The following is a 19,219-nucleotide window of genomic DNA, read 5'->3' as shown; positions in this document are numbered from 1 at the left end:
TCTGGCAGTGCCCCTTATATCAAGGCATAAGCATGAAGCACCAGAGCACACTATAGCTGGCCCAGTTGATACCAATGACAGAAAAACCTCTGACAACGGTGCTCGCAGTGCATTCGCACCTAACGTGGAATGGACATGAGCAAGCCCTTGAAGAAACTTCATTTGCTAACGGTTAAGATTTTTAAGTGCTGGTCCAAGAAACAAATTATTTAAAAACATATTTAAAAACAAAAAACCTCAAATATTAAAAAAAAAAAGGAGTCAGTTAAGATTAACTTCAAAATTCTGTCACCATACCTAACACATTATCCATTAACTCATGGACTTGTATTGGAATTTGTCATTTTTGGTAGTCTCTAATGATGTCGTCGTCTTCCATACATTTGGTAACTTTTTAAAAAATATGTATTATATCTAGGTTTTTTGTTTCTACTGGTGGCTCACATCTGCACAGTACCTCAATATTGGTGCACATAACATTCATTCCACACGTGGCAGAACAAAATTAGAGGGAACATTGCTCATATGGCATCCAACTGTGCCCCGATAAACTCTAGGTGTTGCACCAGTGTTAGCATAGATTTTTTCAGGTTTAGGTGAAGGCCGAGACTCGAGAAAAGGTCCACTGTCATTTGTATGGCATTAAGGGCAACAGTTTCAGATGACGCCTTGAGAAGATAGTCGTCTGAGTATGCTTCTGAAGAAGTGGGTTTTTTACCCACAAAAGCTTATGCCCAAATAAATCTGTTAGTTTTTAAGATGCCACTGGATTCCTTGTTGTTTTTGTAATTCCTGTAGTTATCTACAAGGATGTTATGCAATTTTCAACAGGAAGGAAAGTGGCCTGGGAGATCATCTGGATGGGAGGTGTACATAAGACAGTTTCTGTTAAGACATGGTCTACACCTAAGACTAAGAATGCCTCTCAACCATGCACATGACTAGAATAACTGACAAGTACCAGATTGCACTCCAAATCAACACATGCCTGAAGTATGACAGGATCATAGGTCTGGCATGAACAATTCAAGTGATGCTCCTCAGGCAGTTATCCATTGCTGGGGTGAAATACAGGAGCACTCTTGAAATGATTTTATATTATGGGAAGTCACACTGCCACTCCATAATTAAGGCACAAGGAAACCTATTGTTACAAGACTGATTGTCACACTCACTAATGAAAGTTAAATCATTCTGTTCTGCACAGCTTTTTGAAATTTTAAATAGGTGAAAAACTCATCATGTATTAACTAGCAATTCCATTGAAAGTAAAAAGTTGCTGGAAAATGATGTTTGCAGATCTTCATTATGGAAATGCAGTATCAGATCGAGAGCTGATTCCAGGATGTTGAATACTAACAGAAAATTGATTTCTTTATCATTTTATAATGTGTTCAATCTGATTCTGCAAAGGAGGACAAGATTTTAACTATCGTCCCCATTTGTTACAACCTTTCAAATTTCAAGTGAAATTGAATAATAGTTTTCAGATTTAAGCATTTATAGTACAAAAAAGATTTTTTCACATCAAGAGTATAATGTAATCAGATTTACAGCAATCAGAAAAAAGTTTACTGTTCCAATACTTTAACAGCACATCAGCATCAACATACCTTAAATATTAAAACATTTCACCCTGAAATTAATTATTTATTCTATTTTGTGCACATAGGTGGTGGTTGTAGAGTGAGTCAAGCTCTAAGCTGCTGTTATGTTTTTAACGGTATATGAAATACTTGTAGGGGGAGGGGTAGAGAGAAATGACATGGTTTTAAAACAAAATAAGAGATAGTCTAAGTTTTGGGACTTCATATTAAAGAGTTAATAATAAAACATTACCTAATTAAAGTGGCAAGTCTAAAATAGTGTCTGAAGGAGTTTTGGTTACTGCTGTTACTTTTAAACATTTTAGATGACTAAATAAATCAAATTAAGAACAATATTTCAGGTTTTTTCAGTGTTACTTTTTTTGCATTTAACAGTGCCTGGATACATGAGTTTCATTTTTGTTTCATGTACTAGCATGAAAATATAATATTCATGCATACTATTCTGGAGTTGAGCGGTAGAGAACTCAACTGCATGTCTTTCCCTAGGCACTGCAGAAAACAAAGCAACAGCTGCTGTTTTAGTATGAATAGATGATCCTGTGGAATAGGGTTCTAACCAGAATGACCCCACCAACGGGTACTTTTACATCAATGGGGTATGCTCCTTTAAGAGGGCACCCACCCTGACCCCTTCCCAGCCAGGACTTTTCCACCAGGTCAAGGCAGTGCAATTTGACCATGCAATGAAGGTAGTTTTTGTAACTCCAGGCACAAGAATCCTAGTGGGCTAAGAAGGGTATGAGTGAGCAGTTTCTTTTGGAAGCACAGGGCTATGTTTAAGATTAATTGAGAGTGAAGGTGGCAGTCACTTTCTGAGGACACACTTTGTTATCTGCTTTCTCAATTTAAGTGTCCAGCGAGGGAGCTAGTCTGAAGTGGGTGGAGGGTGGTAGTAGCAGGATGAAAGGAATCTTCATAGAGAGGCTTGAGAGAAGCAGCAGCCATGTATGGGACAGGGAATTTCCTCCATGGAGCCAATAGAGCAGGGAGGACCAACAGAGAAGAAGAGACTACTTCCCTACATGGAATCTGGGCAGAGGGCAGCAGTAGTGAACAATTACTGACATTTGAGTTTTATTGATTGTTATTTACCTCATAGACCAGCTTCTGGTGCTTCCCTCAATGAAGTCATCTCCAGTGCTTATCACAATTTTTAGAGCCATATATTCAACATTATGTATTCACTTCTCAATTAAATTAGAGCAACTGACAGGCTATCAGGAGGCACCATAAACTTTGTTATACAAAGTTTTAGTAATTAACAAAATGCTAAGAAAAACTATGGCAAATGTGAATAAATCACATTCATAGATTGTAGAGCTGGAAGGGATCTCGCGAGGTCATCGAGTCCAGTCCCCTGCCCTCATGGCAGGACCAAATACTGTCAAGACCATCCCTGACAGACATTTATCTAACCTACTCTTAAATATCTCCAGAGATGGAGATTCTGCAACCTCCCTAGGCAGTTTATTCCAGTGTTTAACCACCCTGACAGTTAGGAACTTTTTCCTAATGTCCAACCAAAACCTCCCTTGCTGCAGTTTAAGCCCATTGCTTCTTGTTCTACATTCATATATAAATTCCCCCCGGTATGAAACCCATTTCCAAAACAGGATGGAAACTGGCCCAAAATCTGACAGCATGTTACTATAATACCACTGTTGCAAAGCCTTTTCTAGAAGTATTATTACACAAATGACAGACTCAGCTCAATCAGTTTTAATCTTTATTTCTAGCATATTTATACATTGTGAGAAACTTCACTCCAGTGGACATTTCAAAATGCTGTACTAACAAAAATGGGTATAACTTTCACAGAAGAAACACAGCAATTATAACGTCTTTGCTAGGTTTCTCCATTTTTCAGTCCCATCAACTCTAATAAATTTGAACAGAAACAGCAGCACAGGTTACATTACTGCGTAACGTATTTGTCAGCTACCTGCCATTGGCTATAGGGTTGTGTGCATCAGAAAGTTGCACTGGTTTAACTTAAACTGTTTTTTAAACCTATACAGTTCAGCTGGCACAAACGGCGGTTGGACACACTCATATTTTTGTTTAAGTGTGGCATATTCTGGTTTGGCTTAAGTCTATTTCTAACAGAGTTAAACTGAAATATGACATTCAAACCAAACAAGAGCATACACAGCTTTTTTGGAACAGATTTAGTTATATCATTTTAAATTCACACCTTAAGTTAAAGCAGCTTTCTTACATAGACACACCCTATGATTATCTGATGGTAGACCTTCAGGAATGTTATGGTTATTCTGTGGGTTTGGAAGTCTTAGGTCTTTGTGTGCTATACCTTCTACTAATTCTATTAGAGGTAGATAAGCAGCTTACCTGAATAAAAAGTGTTGATTTTGGCAAGTTCCTTCTCACAGGTTTGGAAGAACTTCTCCTCAAACTTGGCAAAATACCTCTTCACTGTGTCCTCATCTGTGACTGTGAAACAAGAAGAAAAAGTTTATAGTAAGAGAATAAGGAAAGAGGGGCATGAAATTACATCAGTGTTAATTTCGGTCTCTCTCAGTGGCAAATGTGAAAGTATTTCTCCAGAGAACAAGCCATCTTCCCCTGTAATAATTGGCAGAATGTCAGGAAATATCAAATCAAAGGACTCCTTGAGGGGACATAACCCTCACTTGACTGGAACGTTTTTTGTTCCCTTATTCCAAATCTTTGCTGCAATGGAGTTTAATAATGCCCAAAATCTAGCAGGGAGAGGAAGGAAGAAGATTAACCACGATGAGTATCAGAGGGGTAGCCGTGTTAGTCTGGATCTGTAAAAGCAGCAAAGAGTCCCATGGCACCTTATAGACTAACAGACGTATTGGAGCATGAGCTTTCGTGGGTGAATACTCACTTCGTCAGATGCATGTCAAGATGAGTAGTGACACACAAGGTGCAGCTACTGAGGACACAAAGACATGTCCCCTCAATTTCACTATCTAGTTAATCACTCTCCTGCCGAAACTCTGCTGTAGGTCTCATGCACTCTCATTCCTGGTCCCTAAACCAACTTTCTGTACAGAAGCTGCACTTCTAGCAACAGATCAGATGAAAAGACTGCTCTTTTACTCTAGGAATTCAGGCTGGACTTTGTGTCAGCCCATAAAGGAAATAAATTTAAGGGTGAGTTAGAGGTAGACTGGTAAGATTCTGGTTTATAATTTTTATTTGGAGCAAATTCAATCTAAACATGTATTACCGATTTCTTTGGTAAAAACAGTGAAGAAAGAAATGGGGCTCTAAAATATGGCTCTTTGCAAGCTGATAAGAAAAAAGAGCCAATTGCCCAATAATCTTAGTGTAAACAATTCCTGTTCTATTTTACTTTACTTCCACTCCTACATATATTTTCCTAAAACTATTTTTGCTCCCCAGTGAGTGCATAAGACACAAGTCTTCTGATACAAACTTGTCCAAAATGTTTTATTAAACACAGGAGTTATTCCCAAGTTTAGTACATCTGAAAGCCAAGGTGCAGCAATCACAGAAGCAGTATGATAAATGCTCTGTGGTTCATACTTCAAGTACTATATTCCTGTCAATGTTTTACCATTACAGTCCTCCATTTTTGAGGGGTCTAACTTCAGTTTGCATTGTGTTGGAATTTATACAAGTTCTCAACCCAGAAGAGATGCTGGTTCTACCATTTTAAAAAATAAATTACCCAATTGAGCATTTACATTTATACTGAGTCTACAAAACACAAATTTGTGTTTAAAACAGAAGTCTCAGACTCCTACATAGAGGGCCAAATTAAATTTTCTGTTAGAATTCATGGGTTCTAACAGAATCCTCCCTCCCCTCCCTTCATACCTGTTAGAATCCCCCCCTCCACCTTCATACCACCCAGAAATCTTCTGCGTCTAAAAATACTTTCCACTCACGCAGGGAAAAGCAGTACTGTATCTTCCCCGGCCTTCCACAGATGACTTCTTTACACTACTGGTATTTTGCTACTTCTCTCCCCGTTCATATTTTCCCTCCTCAATATGTTGCCCAACTTTTCCCAACCTCCCCAGATCTTTTTCTCTGGTTCATTCTATTATGCAGTAGGCTTCCAAATAAAACTTGCACAATGTTTCATTTTGAAACCAAAAATTCAATTTCACTTTCAATCCCACTTTCAGGTGGCAGCTCAGTGGTGTCCTTCAAAACAATTCACCGTGGCCAGCCTCTTATTTCAGAGTCTGAGGTAAAGAGTTCCATGCTATGGAAATGACAGTACATAACTTCAAAGGAGACATTTTAAGGACTCGTTTATAAAACCTCTTTACATTTTGTATTGACATGTAGCAATAAGAAAGGCACAGTTTTGTCTCATCTCAGTCTCTCTGTTGTCTTCTGAGGACTAGCAGAGGAAAACAAACCTTGAAAATAAAGCTGTGCTAAGAGAGTCTAAAAATCATATAATCATAAAGGCAGGTCAGAATTTAGACACAAAACATGGTTGTGTCAAGTGAAATAAAGGCTATACAAATGCTGCAAAAAATATTTACCAATTGTTAAACATCTTCCTTTAAACTCCAGTTTACAGGCTTCTGACTGGAGAGGATACCAGAGTTTTAAAAATCAGATTTTTTTTTTCTGGTAACAAAAGGTTTCCTTTCAGTTCAGTTTCTCACTGCAGCTCAGTAATTTAGCTGCAATAATAGACTAATTCTGCCCAAGGCTATTCCATATTTATTTTTTTCAAAGCTGAACAGGACAAGGTTTTCTGCCATGTGAAAGCCATGATGCCAGAAGCTGACCTTGGATTAAGAGGCTCCATGGCAACAGAAGCTGCTTTTACAAGGCACCTAGCTATAGCTGCCAAAAAGGACTGGCAGCAACTTTCCTTTATGATTTTTCTAGATCCCTAATGGGTTTTTTGTTCTCCTCCCCATGGTGCTGCCATGAAACTGGTTGAAGATGAAACTCTGATCAGTGTGATAACCTCTCAATTGTATCCACAGCTTTCTATTTCAGGGGTATGGACAAAGCACAGTAATTTTACAAAAAATTGTATGGATTTCCACATGATTCCAATTCAGAGAAAGTAAGTGGGAAAAGCCATTCTCACTTGCAGAGCCAAAAATAAGAGAGAACCCTATGCACCTTCTGACATGCCTACACTTTTCAGTTTGTTGCATTTTGAGCTCAGACACCAGATGAGGGATGAAAAAAAGCATGATGGGTATTAGTATACAAATTCCTTTCACAGACATTTACTATCTGAGTTAAAATATTTTCAGTACCTTTGTAAGCAATTAGTTTAATGGCTTGTGTTCTGGCAGCTGTACTGTAATCACTGTAGCAACTAAAGAGAGAAGCAAACAGCTCTGCTTGGCCAGTTTCACAGATGTTAATGGAGACAGTATAGCTTTCCTTCACTCTACAATAGTGGTCTTGATATAAAATGTAACCATTAGTCGCTACCTGGCTGACACTTAATGGCAAACTATTTAGAGCAATTTGCCTTCACAACCTTACCAAGATCAAATTATTCTTCAGACAATTAAGAGTTGATTCAGAAAATCATCACTATATTTGTCCAAACAAACACACCGTTCATGCCTACTTTAGACATTAGCACTTTAAATCTCAATGCCAGCAGATGATGCCAAGCTTTAAAGATCACTTCACCATCAGTTGCGCTAAATATTCAAGAACAATGGTATCTTGGGCTTAGCCTCTTGCTGATTCATTACATACAGGGTCCAATGTTCTCCATGGTCATGTCATTTGCTGCACATTCTGCTTACTAATCACAGAATTGTGCACCAAAATGTAAACTTCCATTTAAAAAAGAAAGTAAGTTTTCCGCTTCTCATGGTTATGAAGATCACACCTGCTTCATGTTTTCACCATTAGCTGGTACAAAATGCTGTTTTCTTGAGTCTGCAGACATACTCAAACAATAGCTCTGAAAGGTGTATGCTGTTCCATTCATCTAAAATGGGTTGCTGCTGAAGCCTAAAGATGACAATTTAGGTCCACCAACAGAAACAGGTCCAATTAAAGATATTGCCTCATCCACCTTGTGTCTCATATCCTGGGACCAACAAAGCTACAAACACACAGCAAACAAATATAGGCACCATAATTTAAGAATTTTAAACTGCTGCTCATTTTAATGAAAACATCTAGCTATTCCACAGTCTCAAAGTGTCTCCTGAGGTGACAAAAACTAACTGCCCCACCCAGCTGCCAAAGCCTCCAGACTCCACACTGGCAGTTCTACAATGAAGTTATGATTTATCAATACAAAATTTCTGCAAGTACTTCTCAAGGACATCATAATGATTAGATAAAATGTATTATTAAAAGTATATACAAACAAATCAATAAAAGAATATTAAGATTGCAAAGTCAAACTGTGAGAGCTGGAGATCTATTAAAATGCTAGACAGAAACTAGACACCTTTTATAGTGCCTATAAAAAATTCAGGGCATTGGTTGGAACAATTTCCTCAACAATGAAGAGACCTGAGAAATTGCCAGCAGCTTATTTCCACCAGAATGAGAGGAAAGTGCTGCACATGCTTGGGGTATGTACTTCAGGTGCCAACATACAGACTCCCACATGAAGTTGTTAAGTGAAAACCAGCTGTTGTGAGGAAATAAAGAAGCCCATGAGAAAGTTTAAGAACTACTCTAGCCGGGAGGGCAAGGAGGAGATCTCAGTACCACAGAGCAAATGGAAACAGTAACAAATGACAGAAAGAAATGGAATAGACTGGTTTCAGGCCTGTGTACCAGCATGGTTGCAGGACAGATGTTCAAAAAGTCAAGCACTCAATTAGGAAATGCACAAATTAAAGTCATCTGTACACCTTTGATTTGTTCTCATGTGTATTCATTATGAGAGCCTTCAATTACATGATCACAAAGTTTTTCCTACAAAGCCACTGCCTCATTTCATGCACAGAATTACAGTTTTGTCATCTGCAAATTGCCACCTCACTACCAACTCCTTTTACAGATCATTACAAAATTTATTAAATATCATTCATCTTAGAACAGAAACTTGTGGCACTCTACTGTTAACCTTCTGTCATGTTGAAAACTGACCACTGATTTCTACTCTCTTTTCTGTGTTAGTGAGTTTCTGATCCATGACAGTACTTGGCTTCTCATACCAAGATTACTTAGTTTCTTTAGTAGTGCCTTGTGCAGGACTTTGTCACAGGCCTTTTGTAATTGTACAGTCAAAGTTAAAAAACCTATAGATCCTCCAACATATCAAAAGATTTCACTAATATTAAGATGACTGATAACATACGCAGCCCACATCTTGCTGTGTTACCATTAAAGGTGTGAACACAAAAGTACCATTATTTTCCAGACACCAGGAACCCAAAAGCATGAGAATATTTTAGCTAGCTGCACGTCCTTTGGTGAGAAACAGTTTAAGCTATTCATATTTTTAACTGCTTAAAATATGTGTATGGAAACACTTTTCGCTGGGCCATTTCTCACCAACGCAAAGGTTTTTTTTAAATTTGGTTTGGGGTTTTTTGATTTTTTTTTTATTAGAGAAGTCAACTTTTATCAATGCAAGACACGTGTCTTTTTAAAGAAAGCGAGAAATGGTCCTACTTCAAATATCTTGAAAATAAGAAATACTATATCTTTTCCTCAAGTTATGTTTTACAAGTAAACATAAGTCAGTGAGGTCAAACTCCACAAGCAGGCCAAAAGCAAAGTGAATCCATGTTGGAAGTTGAAAATTCAAATTCACATGTGGTACCTGTGTTTAAGTATGCAGAATTATCATCCTATTTAGGTGTCTACTGCACTATACAAAAACAAAAGACCCTTGAACTAAGATAAAATAAAAATCAACAGAACAGCAACATTAGACTTCACTTTGCATTATTAAAAAATCCATGTGGCCGTATCTTCCTTGTTGAACCTGGTTAGAGTCTTAGTGACAGACCTCACTGAATTCACCCCTAATAAATGTTTTAGTGCAACTCAGGTATTATCATCTGGCTATTAAATTAGCACTTGATTTAATGAAGTAAGAGACTTTAGTGGTGATAGGCATTAGTGGAAAATGAGCCTGGTAATGTCTGCACAGGAAAAAAAATGTAGGAAGTAGCTGCTGAACAACCCAATCCCCCTGAGAACTATAAGAGAAAATGTTAAGAGAAACAGCAAACTTAAAAAGCCAGATATCTTTCTGCTCTTACATTATACTAATTTTGGCTCCTGAAGAAATATTGATCTATCCTTTTCTTTAAGCAATCAAATACTCTGAAGTATATTATATTAGACAGACACACACACATTTATTTTATACACTTTGGATGGAAGAAAGAGGGGAACCCACTAACGGAGATATTATTCTATGCTTTGATGTTAGCAAAGTTCAGAAATACAAGTACATACTGTAACACTAGTGCTCTTTTTGTCCAAAGAGGAGGTTTAGCTATTCATTAATGATACTCTGTATTATGCTTTGCAATTAGTTTCAAAAGAGTATGCTATGTTTTGCTGAAGTTTTTTACTTGATCAACGTTTTGCTGTCCTCAAAACAGATAATCCAGGATGAGTAAAATCTGCTCCAGGTGGCTATGGAAATAACAATAACCTGTTTCATAATAGCGCTTCATCCATATTTTCAGATTACAAAAAGAAAGAAGAGGCTTCCAGGCAGAAGAAACCTAGCCATTTACCTGACAGGTCTCCATCTCCCGCACCAAAATGTATAGTGCCACTTCCACAAATTTGTGAGATTCTGTGTAAGAGCCAGTTGGTTTTATTTAGCTGGGATGGACAGAAGGTAAAATTTCTAAGCTTCAGTGTACCTGAGAGATATAGGTACCTGGTACACATCTGTCTTGTTACCTACATATCTTGGTTCTGGGACCTTGTATTCCACAGCTGTAATATCAGCAATGAAACTCCACATCAGAAGTGAACAAAACATGCAAAACGAACAGTTTATCCAACAGAATTGCAAGAGGCAGATAACACTGGTCTACAATTTTTGAGAAGTCATCTGCTTCAGAGATAAAATGCGCTATTTATTATGTATTTTGATGTGCTGAATTCAAATATGACAATTAAAACAACTGATTGGCTACTGTTTCTAAGTTATGTAAGTTTTTACATTTTATGTCTATGTATATTGTGTAGATAGTAGAGTTTTAATCATAAATTGTAAACCTAGGTCTTTTCATGTGTTTATGGCTGCTTTACATGATAATATTTCACCTGTCCTGTTTATGTAACACTTTAAAAATCAGCAAAAGGGTTATCTAACTAAAATGTATTATGAAACAAAAGGCAAAAAACTATTATGTACATAGTTTAGTCCTATTCAGTGTCTACTCGGCGCTTTTTGGCTTGTCTCTTGTATTCATTAAATGGAGCATCTCTTGTCACTGTCCAGCAATAGTCTGCAAGCATTGATGGGCTCCATTTGCCCTGATAGCGTTTCTCCATTGTTGCAATGTCCTGGTGAAATCGCTCGCTGTGCTCATCGCTCACTGCTCCGCAGTTCGGTGGAAAAAAATCTAGATGAGAGTGCAAAAAATGTCTCTTTAGTGACATGTTGCAACCAAGGCTTTTGTATGCCTTGAGGAGGTTTTCCACCAACAACCTGTAGTTGTCTGCCTTGTTGTTTCCGGGAAAATTTATTGCCACTAACTGGAAGGCTTTCCATGCCGTCTTTTCCTTGCCACGCAGCGCATGGTCAAATGCATCATCTCGAAGAAGTTCACGAATCTGAGGACCAAAAAAGACACCTTCCTTTATCTTAGCTTCACTTAACCTTGGAAATTTTCCACGGAGGTACTTGAAAGCTGCTTGTGTTTTGTCAGTGGCCTTGACAAAGATGTGTAAGGGTGGTAACAAAATCTTCCTTGATTCAACAAGTGGTAGATGCTGAACACTTTTCCTTCCAGGCTCCAATGACTGTCGGAGTGGCCAATCTTTCTTGATGTAGTGGGAATCTCTTGCACGACTATCCCATTCGCAGAGAAAACAGCAGTACTTTGTGTATCCAGTCTGCAGACCAAGCAAGAGAGCAACAACCTTCAAATCGCCACAAAACTGCTACTGATGTTGGTCATAGTTTATGCACCTCAAAAGTTGTTCCATGTTGTCATAGGTTTCCTTCATATGGACTGCATGACCAACTGGAATTGATGGCAAAATATTGCCATTATGCAGTAAAACAGCTTTAAGACTCGTCTTCGATGAATCAATGAACAGTCTCCACTCATCTGGATCGTGAACAATGTTGAGGGCTGCCATCACACCACTGATGTTGTTGCAGGCTACAAGATCACCTTCCATGAAGAAGAATAGGACAAGATCCTTTTGACGGTCACGGAACATGGAAACCCTAACATCACCTGCCAGGAGATTCCACTGCTGTAGTCTGGAGCCCAACAGCTCTGCCTTACTCTTGGGTAGTTCCAAATCCCTGACAAGGTCATTCAGTTCCCCTTGTGTTATGAGGTGTGGTTCAGAGGAGGAGGATGGGAGAAAATGTGGGTCCTGTGACATTGATGGTTCAGGACCAGAAGTTTCATCCTCTTCCTCGTCTGACTCAAGTAAGAATGATTCTGGTGCATCAGGAACCGGCAGTCCTTCTCGGTGAGGTACTGGGCGTATAGCTGATGGAATGTTTGGATAATGCACAGTCCACTTTTTCTTCTTTGACACACCTTTCCCAACTGGAGGCACCATGCAGAAGTAACAATTGCTGGTATGATCTGTTGGCTCTCTCCAAATCATTGGCACTGCAAAAGGCATAGATTTCCTTTTCCTGTTCAACCACTGGCGAAGATTTGTTGCACAAGTGTTGCAGCATATGTGTGGGGCCCACCTCTTGTCCTGATCTCCAATTTTGCAGCCAAAATAAAGGTGATAGGCTTTCTTAAACATAGTGGTTATACTGTGCTTTTGTGATGCAAAAGTCACTTCACCACAAACATAGCAGAAGTTATTTGCACTGTTCACACAAGTGCGAGGCATCTGTTTGGCTAAACAGAAATGTGTCCCTTTGCAAAATCAAACACTGACAAATAAGAGAGCACGACACTGTATGATTTCTAGAGCTGATATAGGGCAATTTGTTCAGCAGAGTGATGTAAGTTTCGTTATGATTGCATCATCCATGACTTCTAGGAATAACATGATGCAATTCATATCATGTATGACGCAATACCAGCTTCAGATTGCATCATTCATTGTTTTGCCTAAAAAGCAAGTACTGTCCAAACCCAGTCATAGATTTATTCATAGATCCAGTCAAAGATGTATTTTAGTCATTTCTGGTTTAAATTGAGATCCCTTCCCTTTATAACTCACTTATTCTCCGCTATTCCCAAGTCAAGGGTCGTATATACTGACCCAATAACATAACTTGAAAACTAGAGCCAATCAACAATTTTAAGCATCATTTTCGTTCTCAGTGACCCAGAATTAGTAAAGTTTGACTACATTTATTTCAGAAGCATTTTGGCTATAGAGCAGTGTAATCTCAAGTCAGCTATACCCCAATTGGCTGAACTCTCTCTGAATTTTTGGATTTATAAAGAACACCTATTAACTTGTCACATGTTTTGTATATGCACAATAAGAAAAGTGACTTATTAGTCTAAAATGACTATGTTACACACAAACATCTCCAAGGTATTCTATATTTCTACTGCTTCTCTAATAGGTGTTTGCAACACAAAGAAGGGCAGGAGAGTCATTTTTGTAAGCTTTTAATTCTTGTCCGGGTTATTATATACACGCTGTACACTCTGCAATATTTTTAAACTTAAGAGGATTATTGTTTAGCACCAATATGTTAAGTAAAGCTATAAACATCTTAAGATTCAAGTGACGCAAACCACTAAAACTTTGCTTATGGTTACCATGTCATCAGAAACTATTGATATGTACATAGCCTAATAAGCTCAGTTTCCTGTATATTATCCTACCTAGGTTAGGTCCAAAGAGCAATATATGCAAAACATTATCTTATTACACATTAAAGATAATGGCTGAGGGAACAAAGAAAAGTTTGTCCCAAAGACTGAAAAAAAAAAAAAAAAAAAAAAACTTTTCTCCACTTCCCCAACCTGAATGGTCTCTATGTAGAACAAATGCTTCCTCAAACCAGAAACAACCCCTTTTTCCTCCTAGTTTTGAAATGCCCTTTTTTTTTTTTATAAAAAAATCCCCACATCCCTAGCTCCTAACACCAAATAGTGGTGTGCTGCAAATCTGTTGCAAAGGGCAAAAACTCATCTAATTAATGCTTGAAACGCAAACATTTTGTAACATCCTTGCCTCAGTAAACATGCAGGATCCACACAGTCTTGTTTCATTTTATTATTTTTGGTTTACTATAAGAATGTATTAATGTTTTTCATTTTAAATGGCTAATTACTCAAATTGGAATCTCCCCCCATTCTTCCTTTTAAATGAACGTAAAAAGCAACAGGGATGATGCACGCAGTTACCATGAGCAGGGCTGGCACCAGCTTTTTTGCCACCCCAAGAGGTGGAGGGGAAAAAAAAAAAGAAGCCACGATCGGTAGTACTTCGGCAGCAGCTCTACTGCACCGCTTCATTCTTCGGCAGCCAGTCCTTCCCTCCAAGAGGGACCCGCCACTGAATTGCCGCCGAAGACCTGGACATGCCACCCCTTCCCATTGGCCACCCCAAGCACCTGCTTCCTGCGCTGGTGCTTGGAGCCGGCCCTGACCACGAGATTTGAACATGCTAGTCACCACTGCAGAACCACTGGCTGGTTAGCAAATGAGTGTGGGGTGTTAGAGCACTTTCAGTTTCCAGCTAGAGCCCTGCATTGGACTATTTTAAATCCTGCTCCCACTCACTCCGCTATTATGGCAGCAGGTCCTGCAGGACCTCGGTTCTACTGCAGGGTTCTACACTAGTCCCACACAGAGCTCTACATCCAAGCACACTACAAAATGAAGAGTGCTTGAGAGCCTCAAAGCTGCTGCCTTTGAAGCAGCCTTGCTCTGTACAGTTAGCCATATTTCAAAACCAGAGATGCACCAGGTATCAAACCACCTTCCCTTCATACTAAGATGCACCAACCTTTCCTTCATACTAACTGAAAGTAACCACAAGACATCATTGCAATAGCTGAAAAATATTAAAGTGGGAACCAAATAGTGATTCAGAAAAAACAATGAGTTTTGAAAAGGATATGAAAAGCGAGAGTACTGCTCTTGGGAAGACTTCTGATGACATTCTTGCACATCTCAACCCAGCATAAACATGCTAGAATCTCCTGGAAAGTTCTGGATTGCGGGTCTTAAAATTGTTAGATCATATCTGGAAAGTTAAGTTCAACTTTTAGGCAAAAATTAGAGAGTATCTCTCAACACTGGTCTACTAATTCACAATATGATCACAAATTGACAGCTACTTCTCTATACATGGTTTACAAAGCAAATTCAAGACAAAGCATAATGAAAATCTATCACAGCATAAAGACTGGGTAATCTTTTTCTGAAAGCTGTATCTATCGGTATTTTCTATGCCTTTCCAGATCACAGATGAAAGCAGTGAAATCTGATGGGCAGCACAGATCATCTTAGCCCACAACTTAAGCCAGCTCTACCCACTACTTTAATACACACAGATAACCATATTAAAATTGTACAAAAAGCAAACAGGAAAAGATAAACAAGCAGAGCATAGACATGCTCCAGAACAAATATTCTAGCTTGGTGCAACACAAGTACTAAGTTGACACAAGGAATTTATAACAGTATAAACCTTTTCATTTAATCTCAGCATTAACAAATTCAAATGCACTATATATATAATATGCTGGAAAGGACAGAGTTTGGAAGCACACAAGTGTATGTTCTTTCTTCTTTAATTTGTCTATTTTCCCTTGAATACCTTCAGACCACCACAAGAAAGCTCCTCTTAAAGACCCTAAAAACAATTTAACTTAAGCCAAATTTCAAAAATGCTATTTGCCATTTTATTCCCAGAGGGCCCCAGAAGAATCAACCTGAACAGTCATTTTTTGGAACTGTATTGACAGGGTGTGACGGGTTCCCCTTGGGGTACCACCTGGAATTGGGGTACCACTGAGCCCTCTGTCCCACCAGCCTGGGATCCCTCTCACACTGTGCTGCTATGACAAGCTGCAAACCTGCTCCTGGTCTTACACTTCCTCCAGCATTAACATAGGTAGGGACACACCCAGCTGCAGTTATATGGAGAATCTCTGACCAGCCACCGCATAAACCAACAATAGAGAATCTACAGCCAAAATAACCACTAGCTTCCTAGCCTAGGACCCCAGAGCTGTACAGTCCTGCAGTGGTCCAAACCCCAACCATTATGAATTTATTATCCAATTGGCCTCCCCCTCAATGTGGAGAGGAAATGCAATGAGCCTGTATTAAACCAAGCTGAGATTTCCAAGCACTTCACTCCAAATTTACTGGGTTAGATTAAAACATAAAATAAGTTTATTAACTACAAAAGATAGAGTTTAAGTGATTACAAGTGATAGCACACAGATCAAAGCAGATTACCTAGTACCATATTTTCCGGCGTATAAGACGACTTTTTAAACTAAAAAACAACCCCCAAAAATCGGGGGTCGTCTTATACGCCAGGTATAAACAGCTTCTGCTAAGCCAATCCTGGGAGGGGTCTCACTGGTGTATTCTATTAATGCATACAAAGCCTGCTCGGATTGGCAAAGGTTGTAATAGCCCGCCTCTCTGACTCAGCCAATCCGAGCAGGCTTAATAGATGACACCGCTCCCATGAACGCTCCGCCCGCCTTCTCCTCCCCTTCCCCGGCTTCGCGGGAAGCCTGAAAAAAGGAGCGGGCAGGTAAGCCGGGCGTGTGGGGGAGGGGGCGGGACAGCTCTTCCTGGCCCTGGCCGAGCGCCCCAGCCCGGTCCCAGCCAAGCACCCCCGGCTCGGACCGGTCCCGCCTGCGCGGCTCGGACCTGGCCCAGCTCGGGCCCCGCGGCTGCGGCTCCGGCTCCGGTGTCAGCCGGTCCCGGGGAGCCGGGCCCCACGGCTGCGGCTGCGGCGCCGGTCCCGGCCCGGGGAGCCGGGCCCCGCGGCTGCGGCGCCGGCTCCAGCTCAGGTGTTGGCCCGGGCCCCGCGGCTGCGGCGCCGGTCCTGGTGTCGGCTCGGGGAGTCAGGCCCCGCGGCTGCGGCTCCGACCCTGGGCCCCGACTGGGGTAAGAGGCCCGGGCCAGGGCTGGGACTGGGGTGGAGGGGTTGTATCAGGCAGAGGTTCTGGGGGGGGCAGACAGGGGATGGGGAAGGGGGCTTGGGTAGGCGCCGCGTGGGAGTTCCTGGGGTCTGTTGGGATGGTGGTGGATGGAGTCGGGGCAGTCAGGGGACAGGGAGCGGGGCAAGTTTGGCAGGGGGTGGGGTCCTGGGGGGGAGTTAGGGTTGGGGGTCTTGGGAAGGAGTGGTCAGGGGACAAGGAGCAAGGCAGGGGGGGTTATGGGTTGTGGTTTCTGAGGGGGGGGCAGGACGTGGGTGGGGGGTGTACTCACTGGGCGGTTCCCTACCGGGTCTTCGGTGGTGGGTCCGTCAGCCTCGGAAGGCGGGGTAGTCTTATACGGCGAGTATAGGCCAAAACCTATGTTTTAACTGGAAAATTAGGGGGTCGTCTTATACGCCGGAAAATACAGTAAATAAACAAAACTGAAAACTAAGCTTAAGGTACTAGAAAGACAGCATATGAATTAGCAAATTCTCACGCTAGCTGATGATACAAGCAGGCTGGCAGATTCTCAAGATACAAGTTGCACTTGCTTTACAGCTTGGAATCACCAGGTTTTCCATACACAGGCTAGAAATTCTGTTAGCCTGGGTCCAGCACTTCCCCCCAGTTCAGTCTTTGTTCCTCAGGTATTTCCAGGAGTCTTCTTGTGTGGCGAGTGAAAAATCACAGATGTCACTTCCTGCCTTACATAACATTAGCATATGGCAGGAACTTTTTGTTCCAAACTCAGTTTGTGGAAAAAACACTGACATCCCAAGATGGAGTCCAGAGTCATGTGGCCTGGTTACATGTCCTTGCATACCTTGCTGAGTCACAGCAGCCATTACTTACAGCTGTCTGAAACATTCACAGGAAGGTTAAGTTCTTCCAGGGTCCCTTGTCTTTGCTGATGGGCCATCAGCACTGTCTGGCTTCTTCACAGATGTACCAGAAAGGCTAGTTGTGGGTTTCACCCAGGGTAAGTACGATTGAAATACAGATACATAGTCAATATTCCTAATTTTAGACTAAAAAATGATACAGGCATACAAATCAGATAATCATATTCAGCAATTAATAACTTTTCCAATGACACCTCACATGACCCGTATTGCATAAAATGCATCATAATTATGCCATAATCACATTGTAATAATATCACTATGAAGAATATGGGGTGCAGTGTCACACAGGGCCTAGGAAGTTATGACTTATTCTCCAAGTTAGAAGATAGATTTACCTATTTGTTGTTACATACTGTATGGGAGAGACAACCCAAAAGATACACTAGAAGGGAAAGGCAGCTTCCTGATTATCAGGTAACTATTATTACATCCATTGACACCTAGGGATATCCGTAACGGTTAAACAAAATGTAACATGAACCACTTGTCTCCTGTATACGGCCATCATATCTGTTAGCAACTACTTCTTCTAACACCCACTCATCTAACAGGGTGAATTTGATTTACAGTAAATCACTAGGCAGGAAGACTCGATTTAATCATGGTTTTCTACATAAAAGTCCGTTATTGTTGATTGTTATAATCTTAATACATATTCTTCACAACTCAGATAGATGTAGGTTTCATTTTTAGAAGGTATACACTATACATTTTAAATAGTGATTTATTTTGAAAACTTTTCAGATTAGTTTTACAGCTATATCAGAAAAAGAATGATTGTTTGGTTATTTCATTTACCAAAAGGTAATTGAAGCAGATATTTATGAAGTCATAGGGAGGTGAACTATCTCCAATTCAACAGGTTAATCATTAATATTTGGAGGATTTTCTTGCCAGGCTCTATTAGGAGGAGAACATCACCAAAGAGACATTTAAATTGTTTTATTTAACTAAAACAAGGTTAAGTATTCTGGATTTTTTTCAACAGCTAATATAAAACAATAAAAATGTGCATAACTGGAAGCCACCATCAAAGTGAGTCCTAAATAAGAAGGGAAATCTGATACCTTGATGTTCAGAAACCACGATAGCGGGAGTCACAATTCAGAGCAAGTGCATATGATCAGTCCTCTACACAGTGTTTTTTCTGTGGCTACAGGTTGATAACATTTTTCTCAGAACAAGCATGCCCATGAATAGCTCATGTTCTTCCAACTCTTCCCAGGAAGGATTGGGGCCTCCCTGGGACAGAAGGTCTTGTCTGTTTGCTGGGTCAGAAAGCAGATATTTATCTTAATGTCCTTTCTTTGCCTGCTTGTATTTAGAGACTCCAGTTTGAACTAGTATATGCAAGCCTTTCCTGGGGTGGTACCTCTCAAAAGGCGTTACAACTGGAGTGAATTTACCTAATTCCTCAACTGTTCTACATTCCCAGAGGACTGTGATCCCCCTCCCCCACGGAATTA

General features: G+C 40.2%; 1 protein-coding gene across 4 annotated transcripts in view; it reads right to left on the bottom strand.

Annotated features, from left to right (window-relative positions):
- Positions 1–19,219, bottom strand: part of XPR1 (xenotropic and polytropic retrovirus receptor 1) — a 303,371-nt gene that overhangs the window by 74,666 nt on the left and 209,486 nt on the right. For all 4 annotated transcript variants that reach the window (XM_039483399.1, XM_039483398.1, XM_039483397.1 and 1 more), the window contains one exon: positions 3,960–4,061. In XM_039483399.1, the coding sequence (XP_039339333.1) occupies positions 3,960–4,061 (102 nt within the window). The remainder of the gene's footprint in view (positions 1–3,959; positions 4,062–19,219) is intronic.

This window comes from Mauremys reevesii, linkage group 8 (assembly GCF_016161935.1).
Source record: "Mauremys reevesii isolate NIE-2019 linkage group 8, ASM1616193v1, whole genome shotgun sequence".
Taxonomy (NCBI): Eukaryota; Metazoa; Chordata; order Testudines; family Geoemydidae; genus Mauremys; species Mauremys reevesii.
The sequence above is the reverse complement of the archived record's forward strand: the minus strand, read 5'-3'. Positions and strand labels throughout refer to the sequence as shown.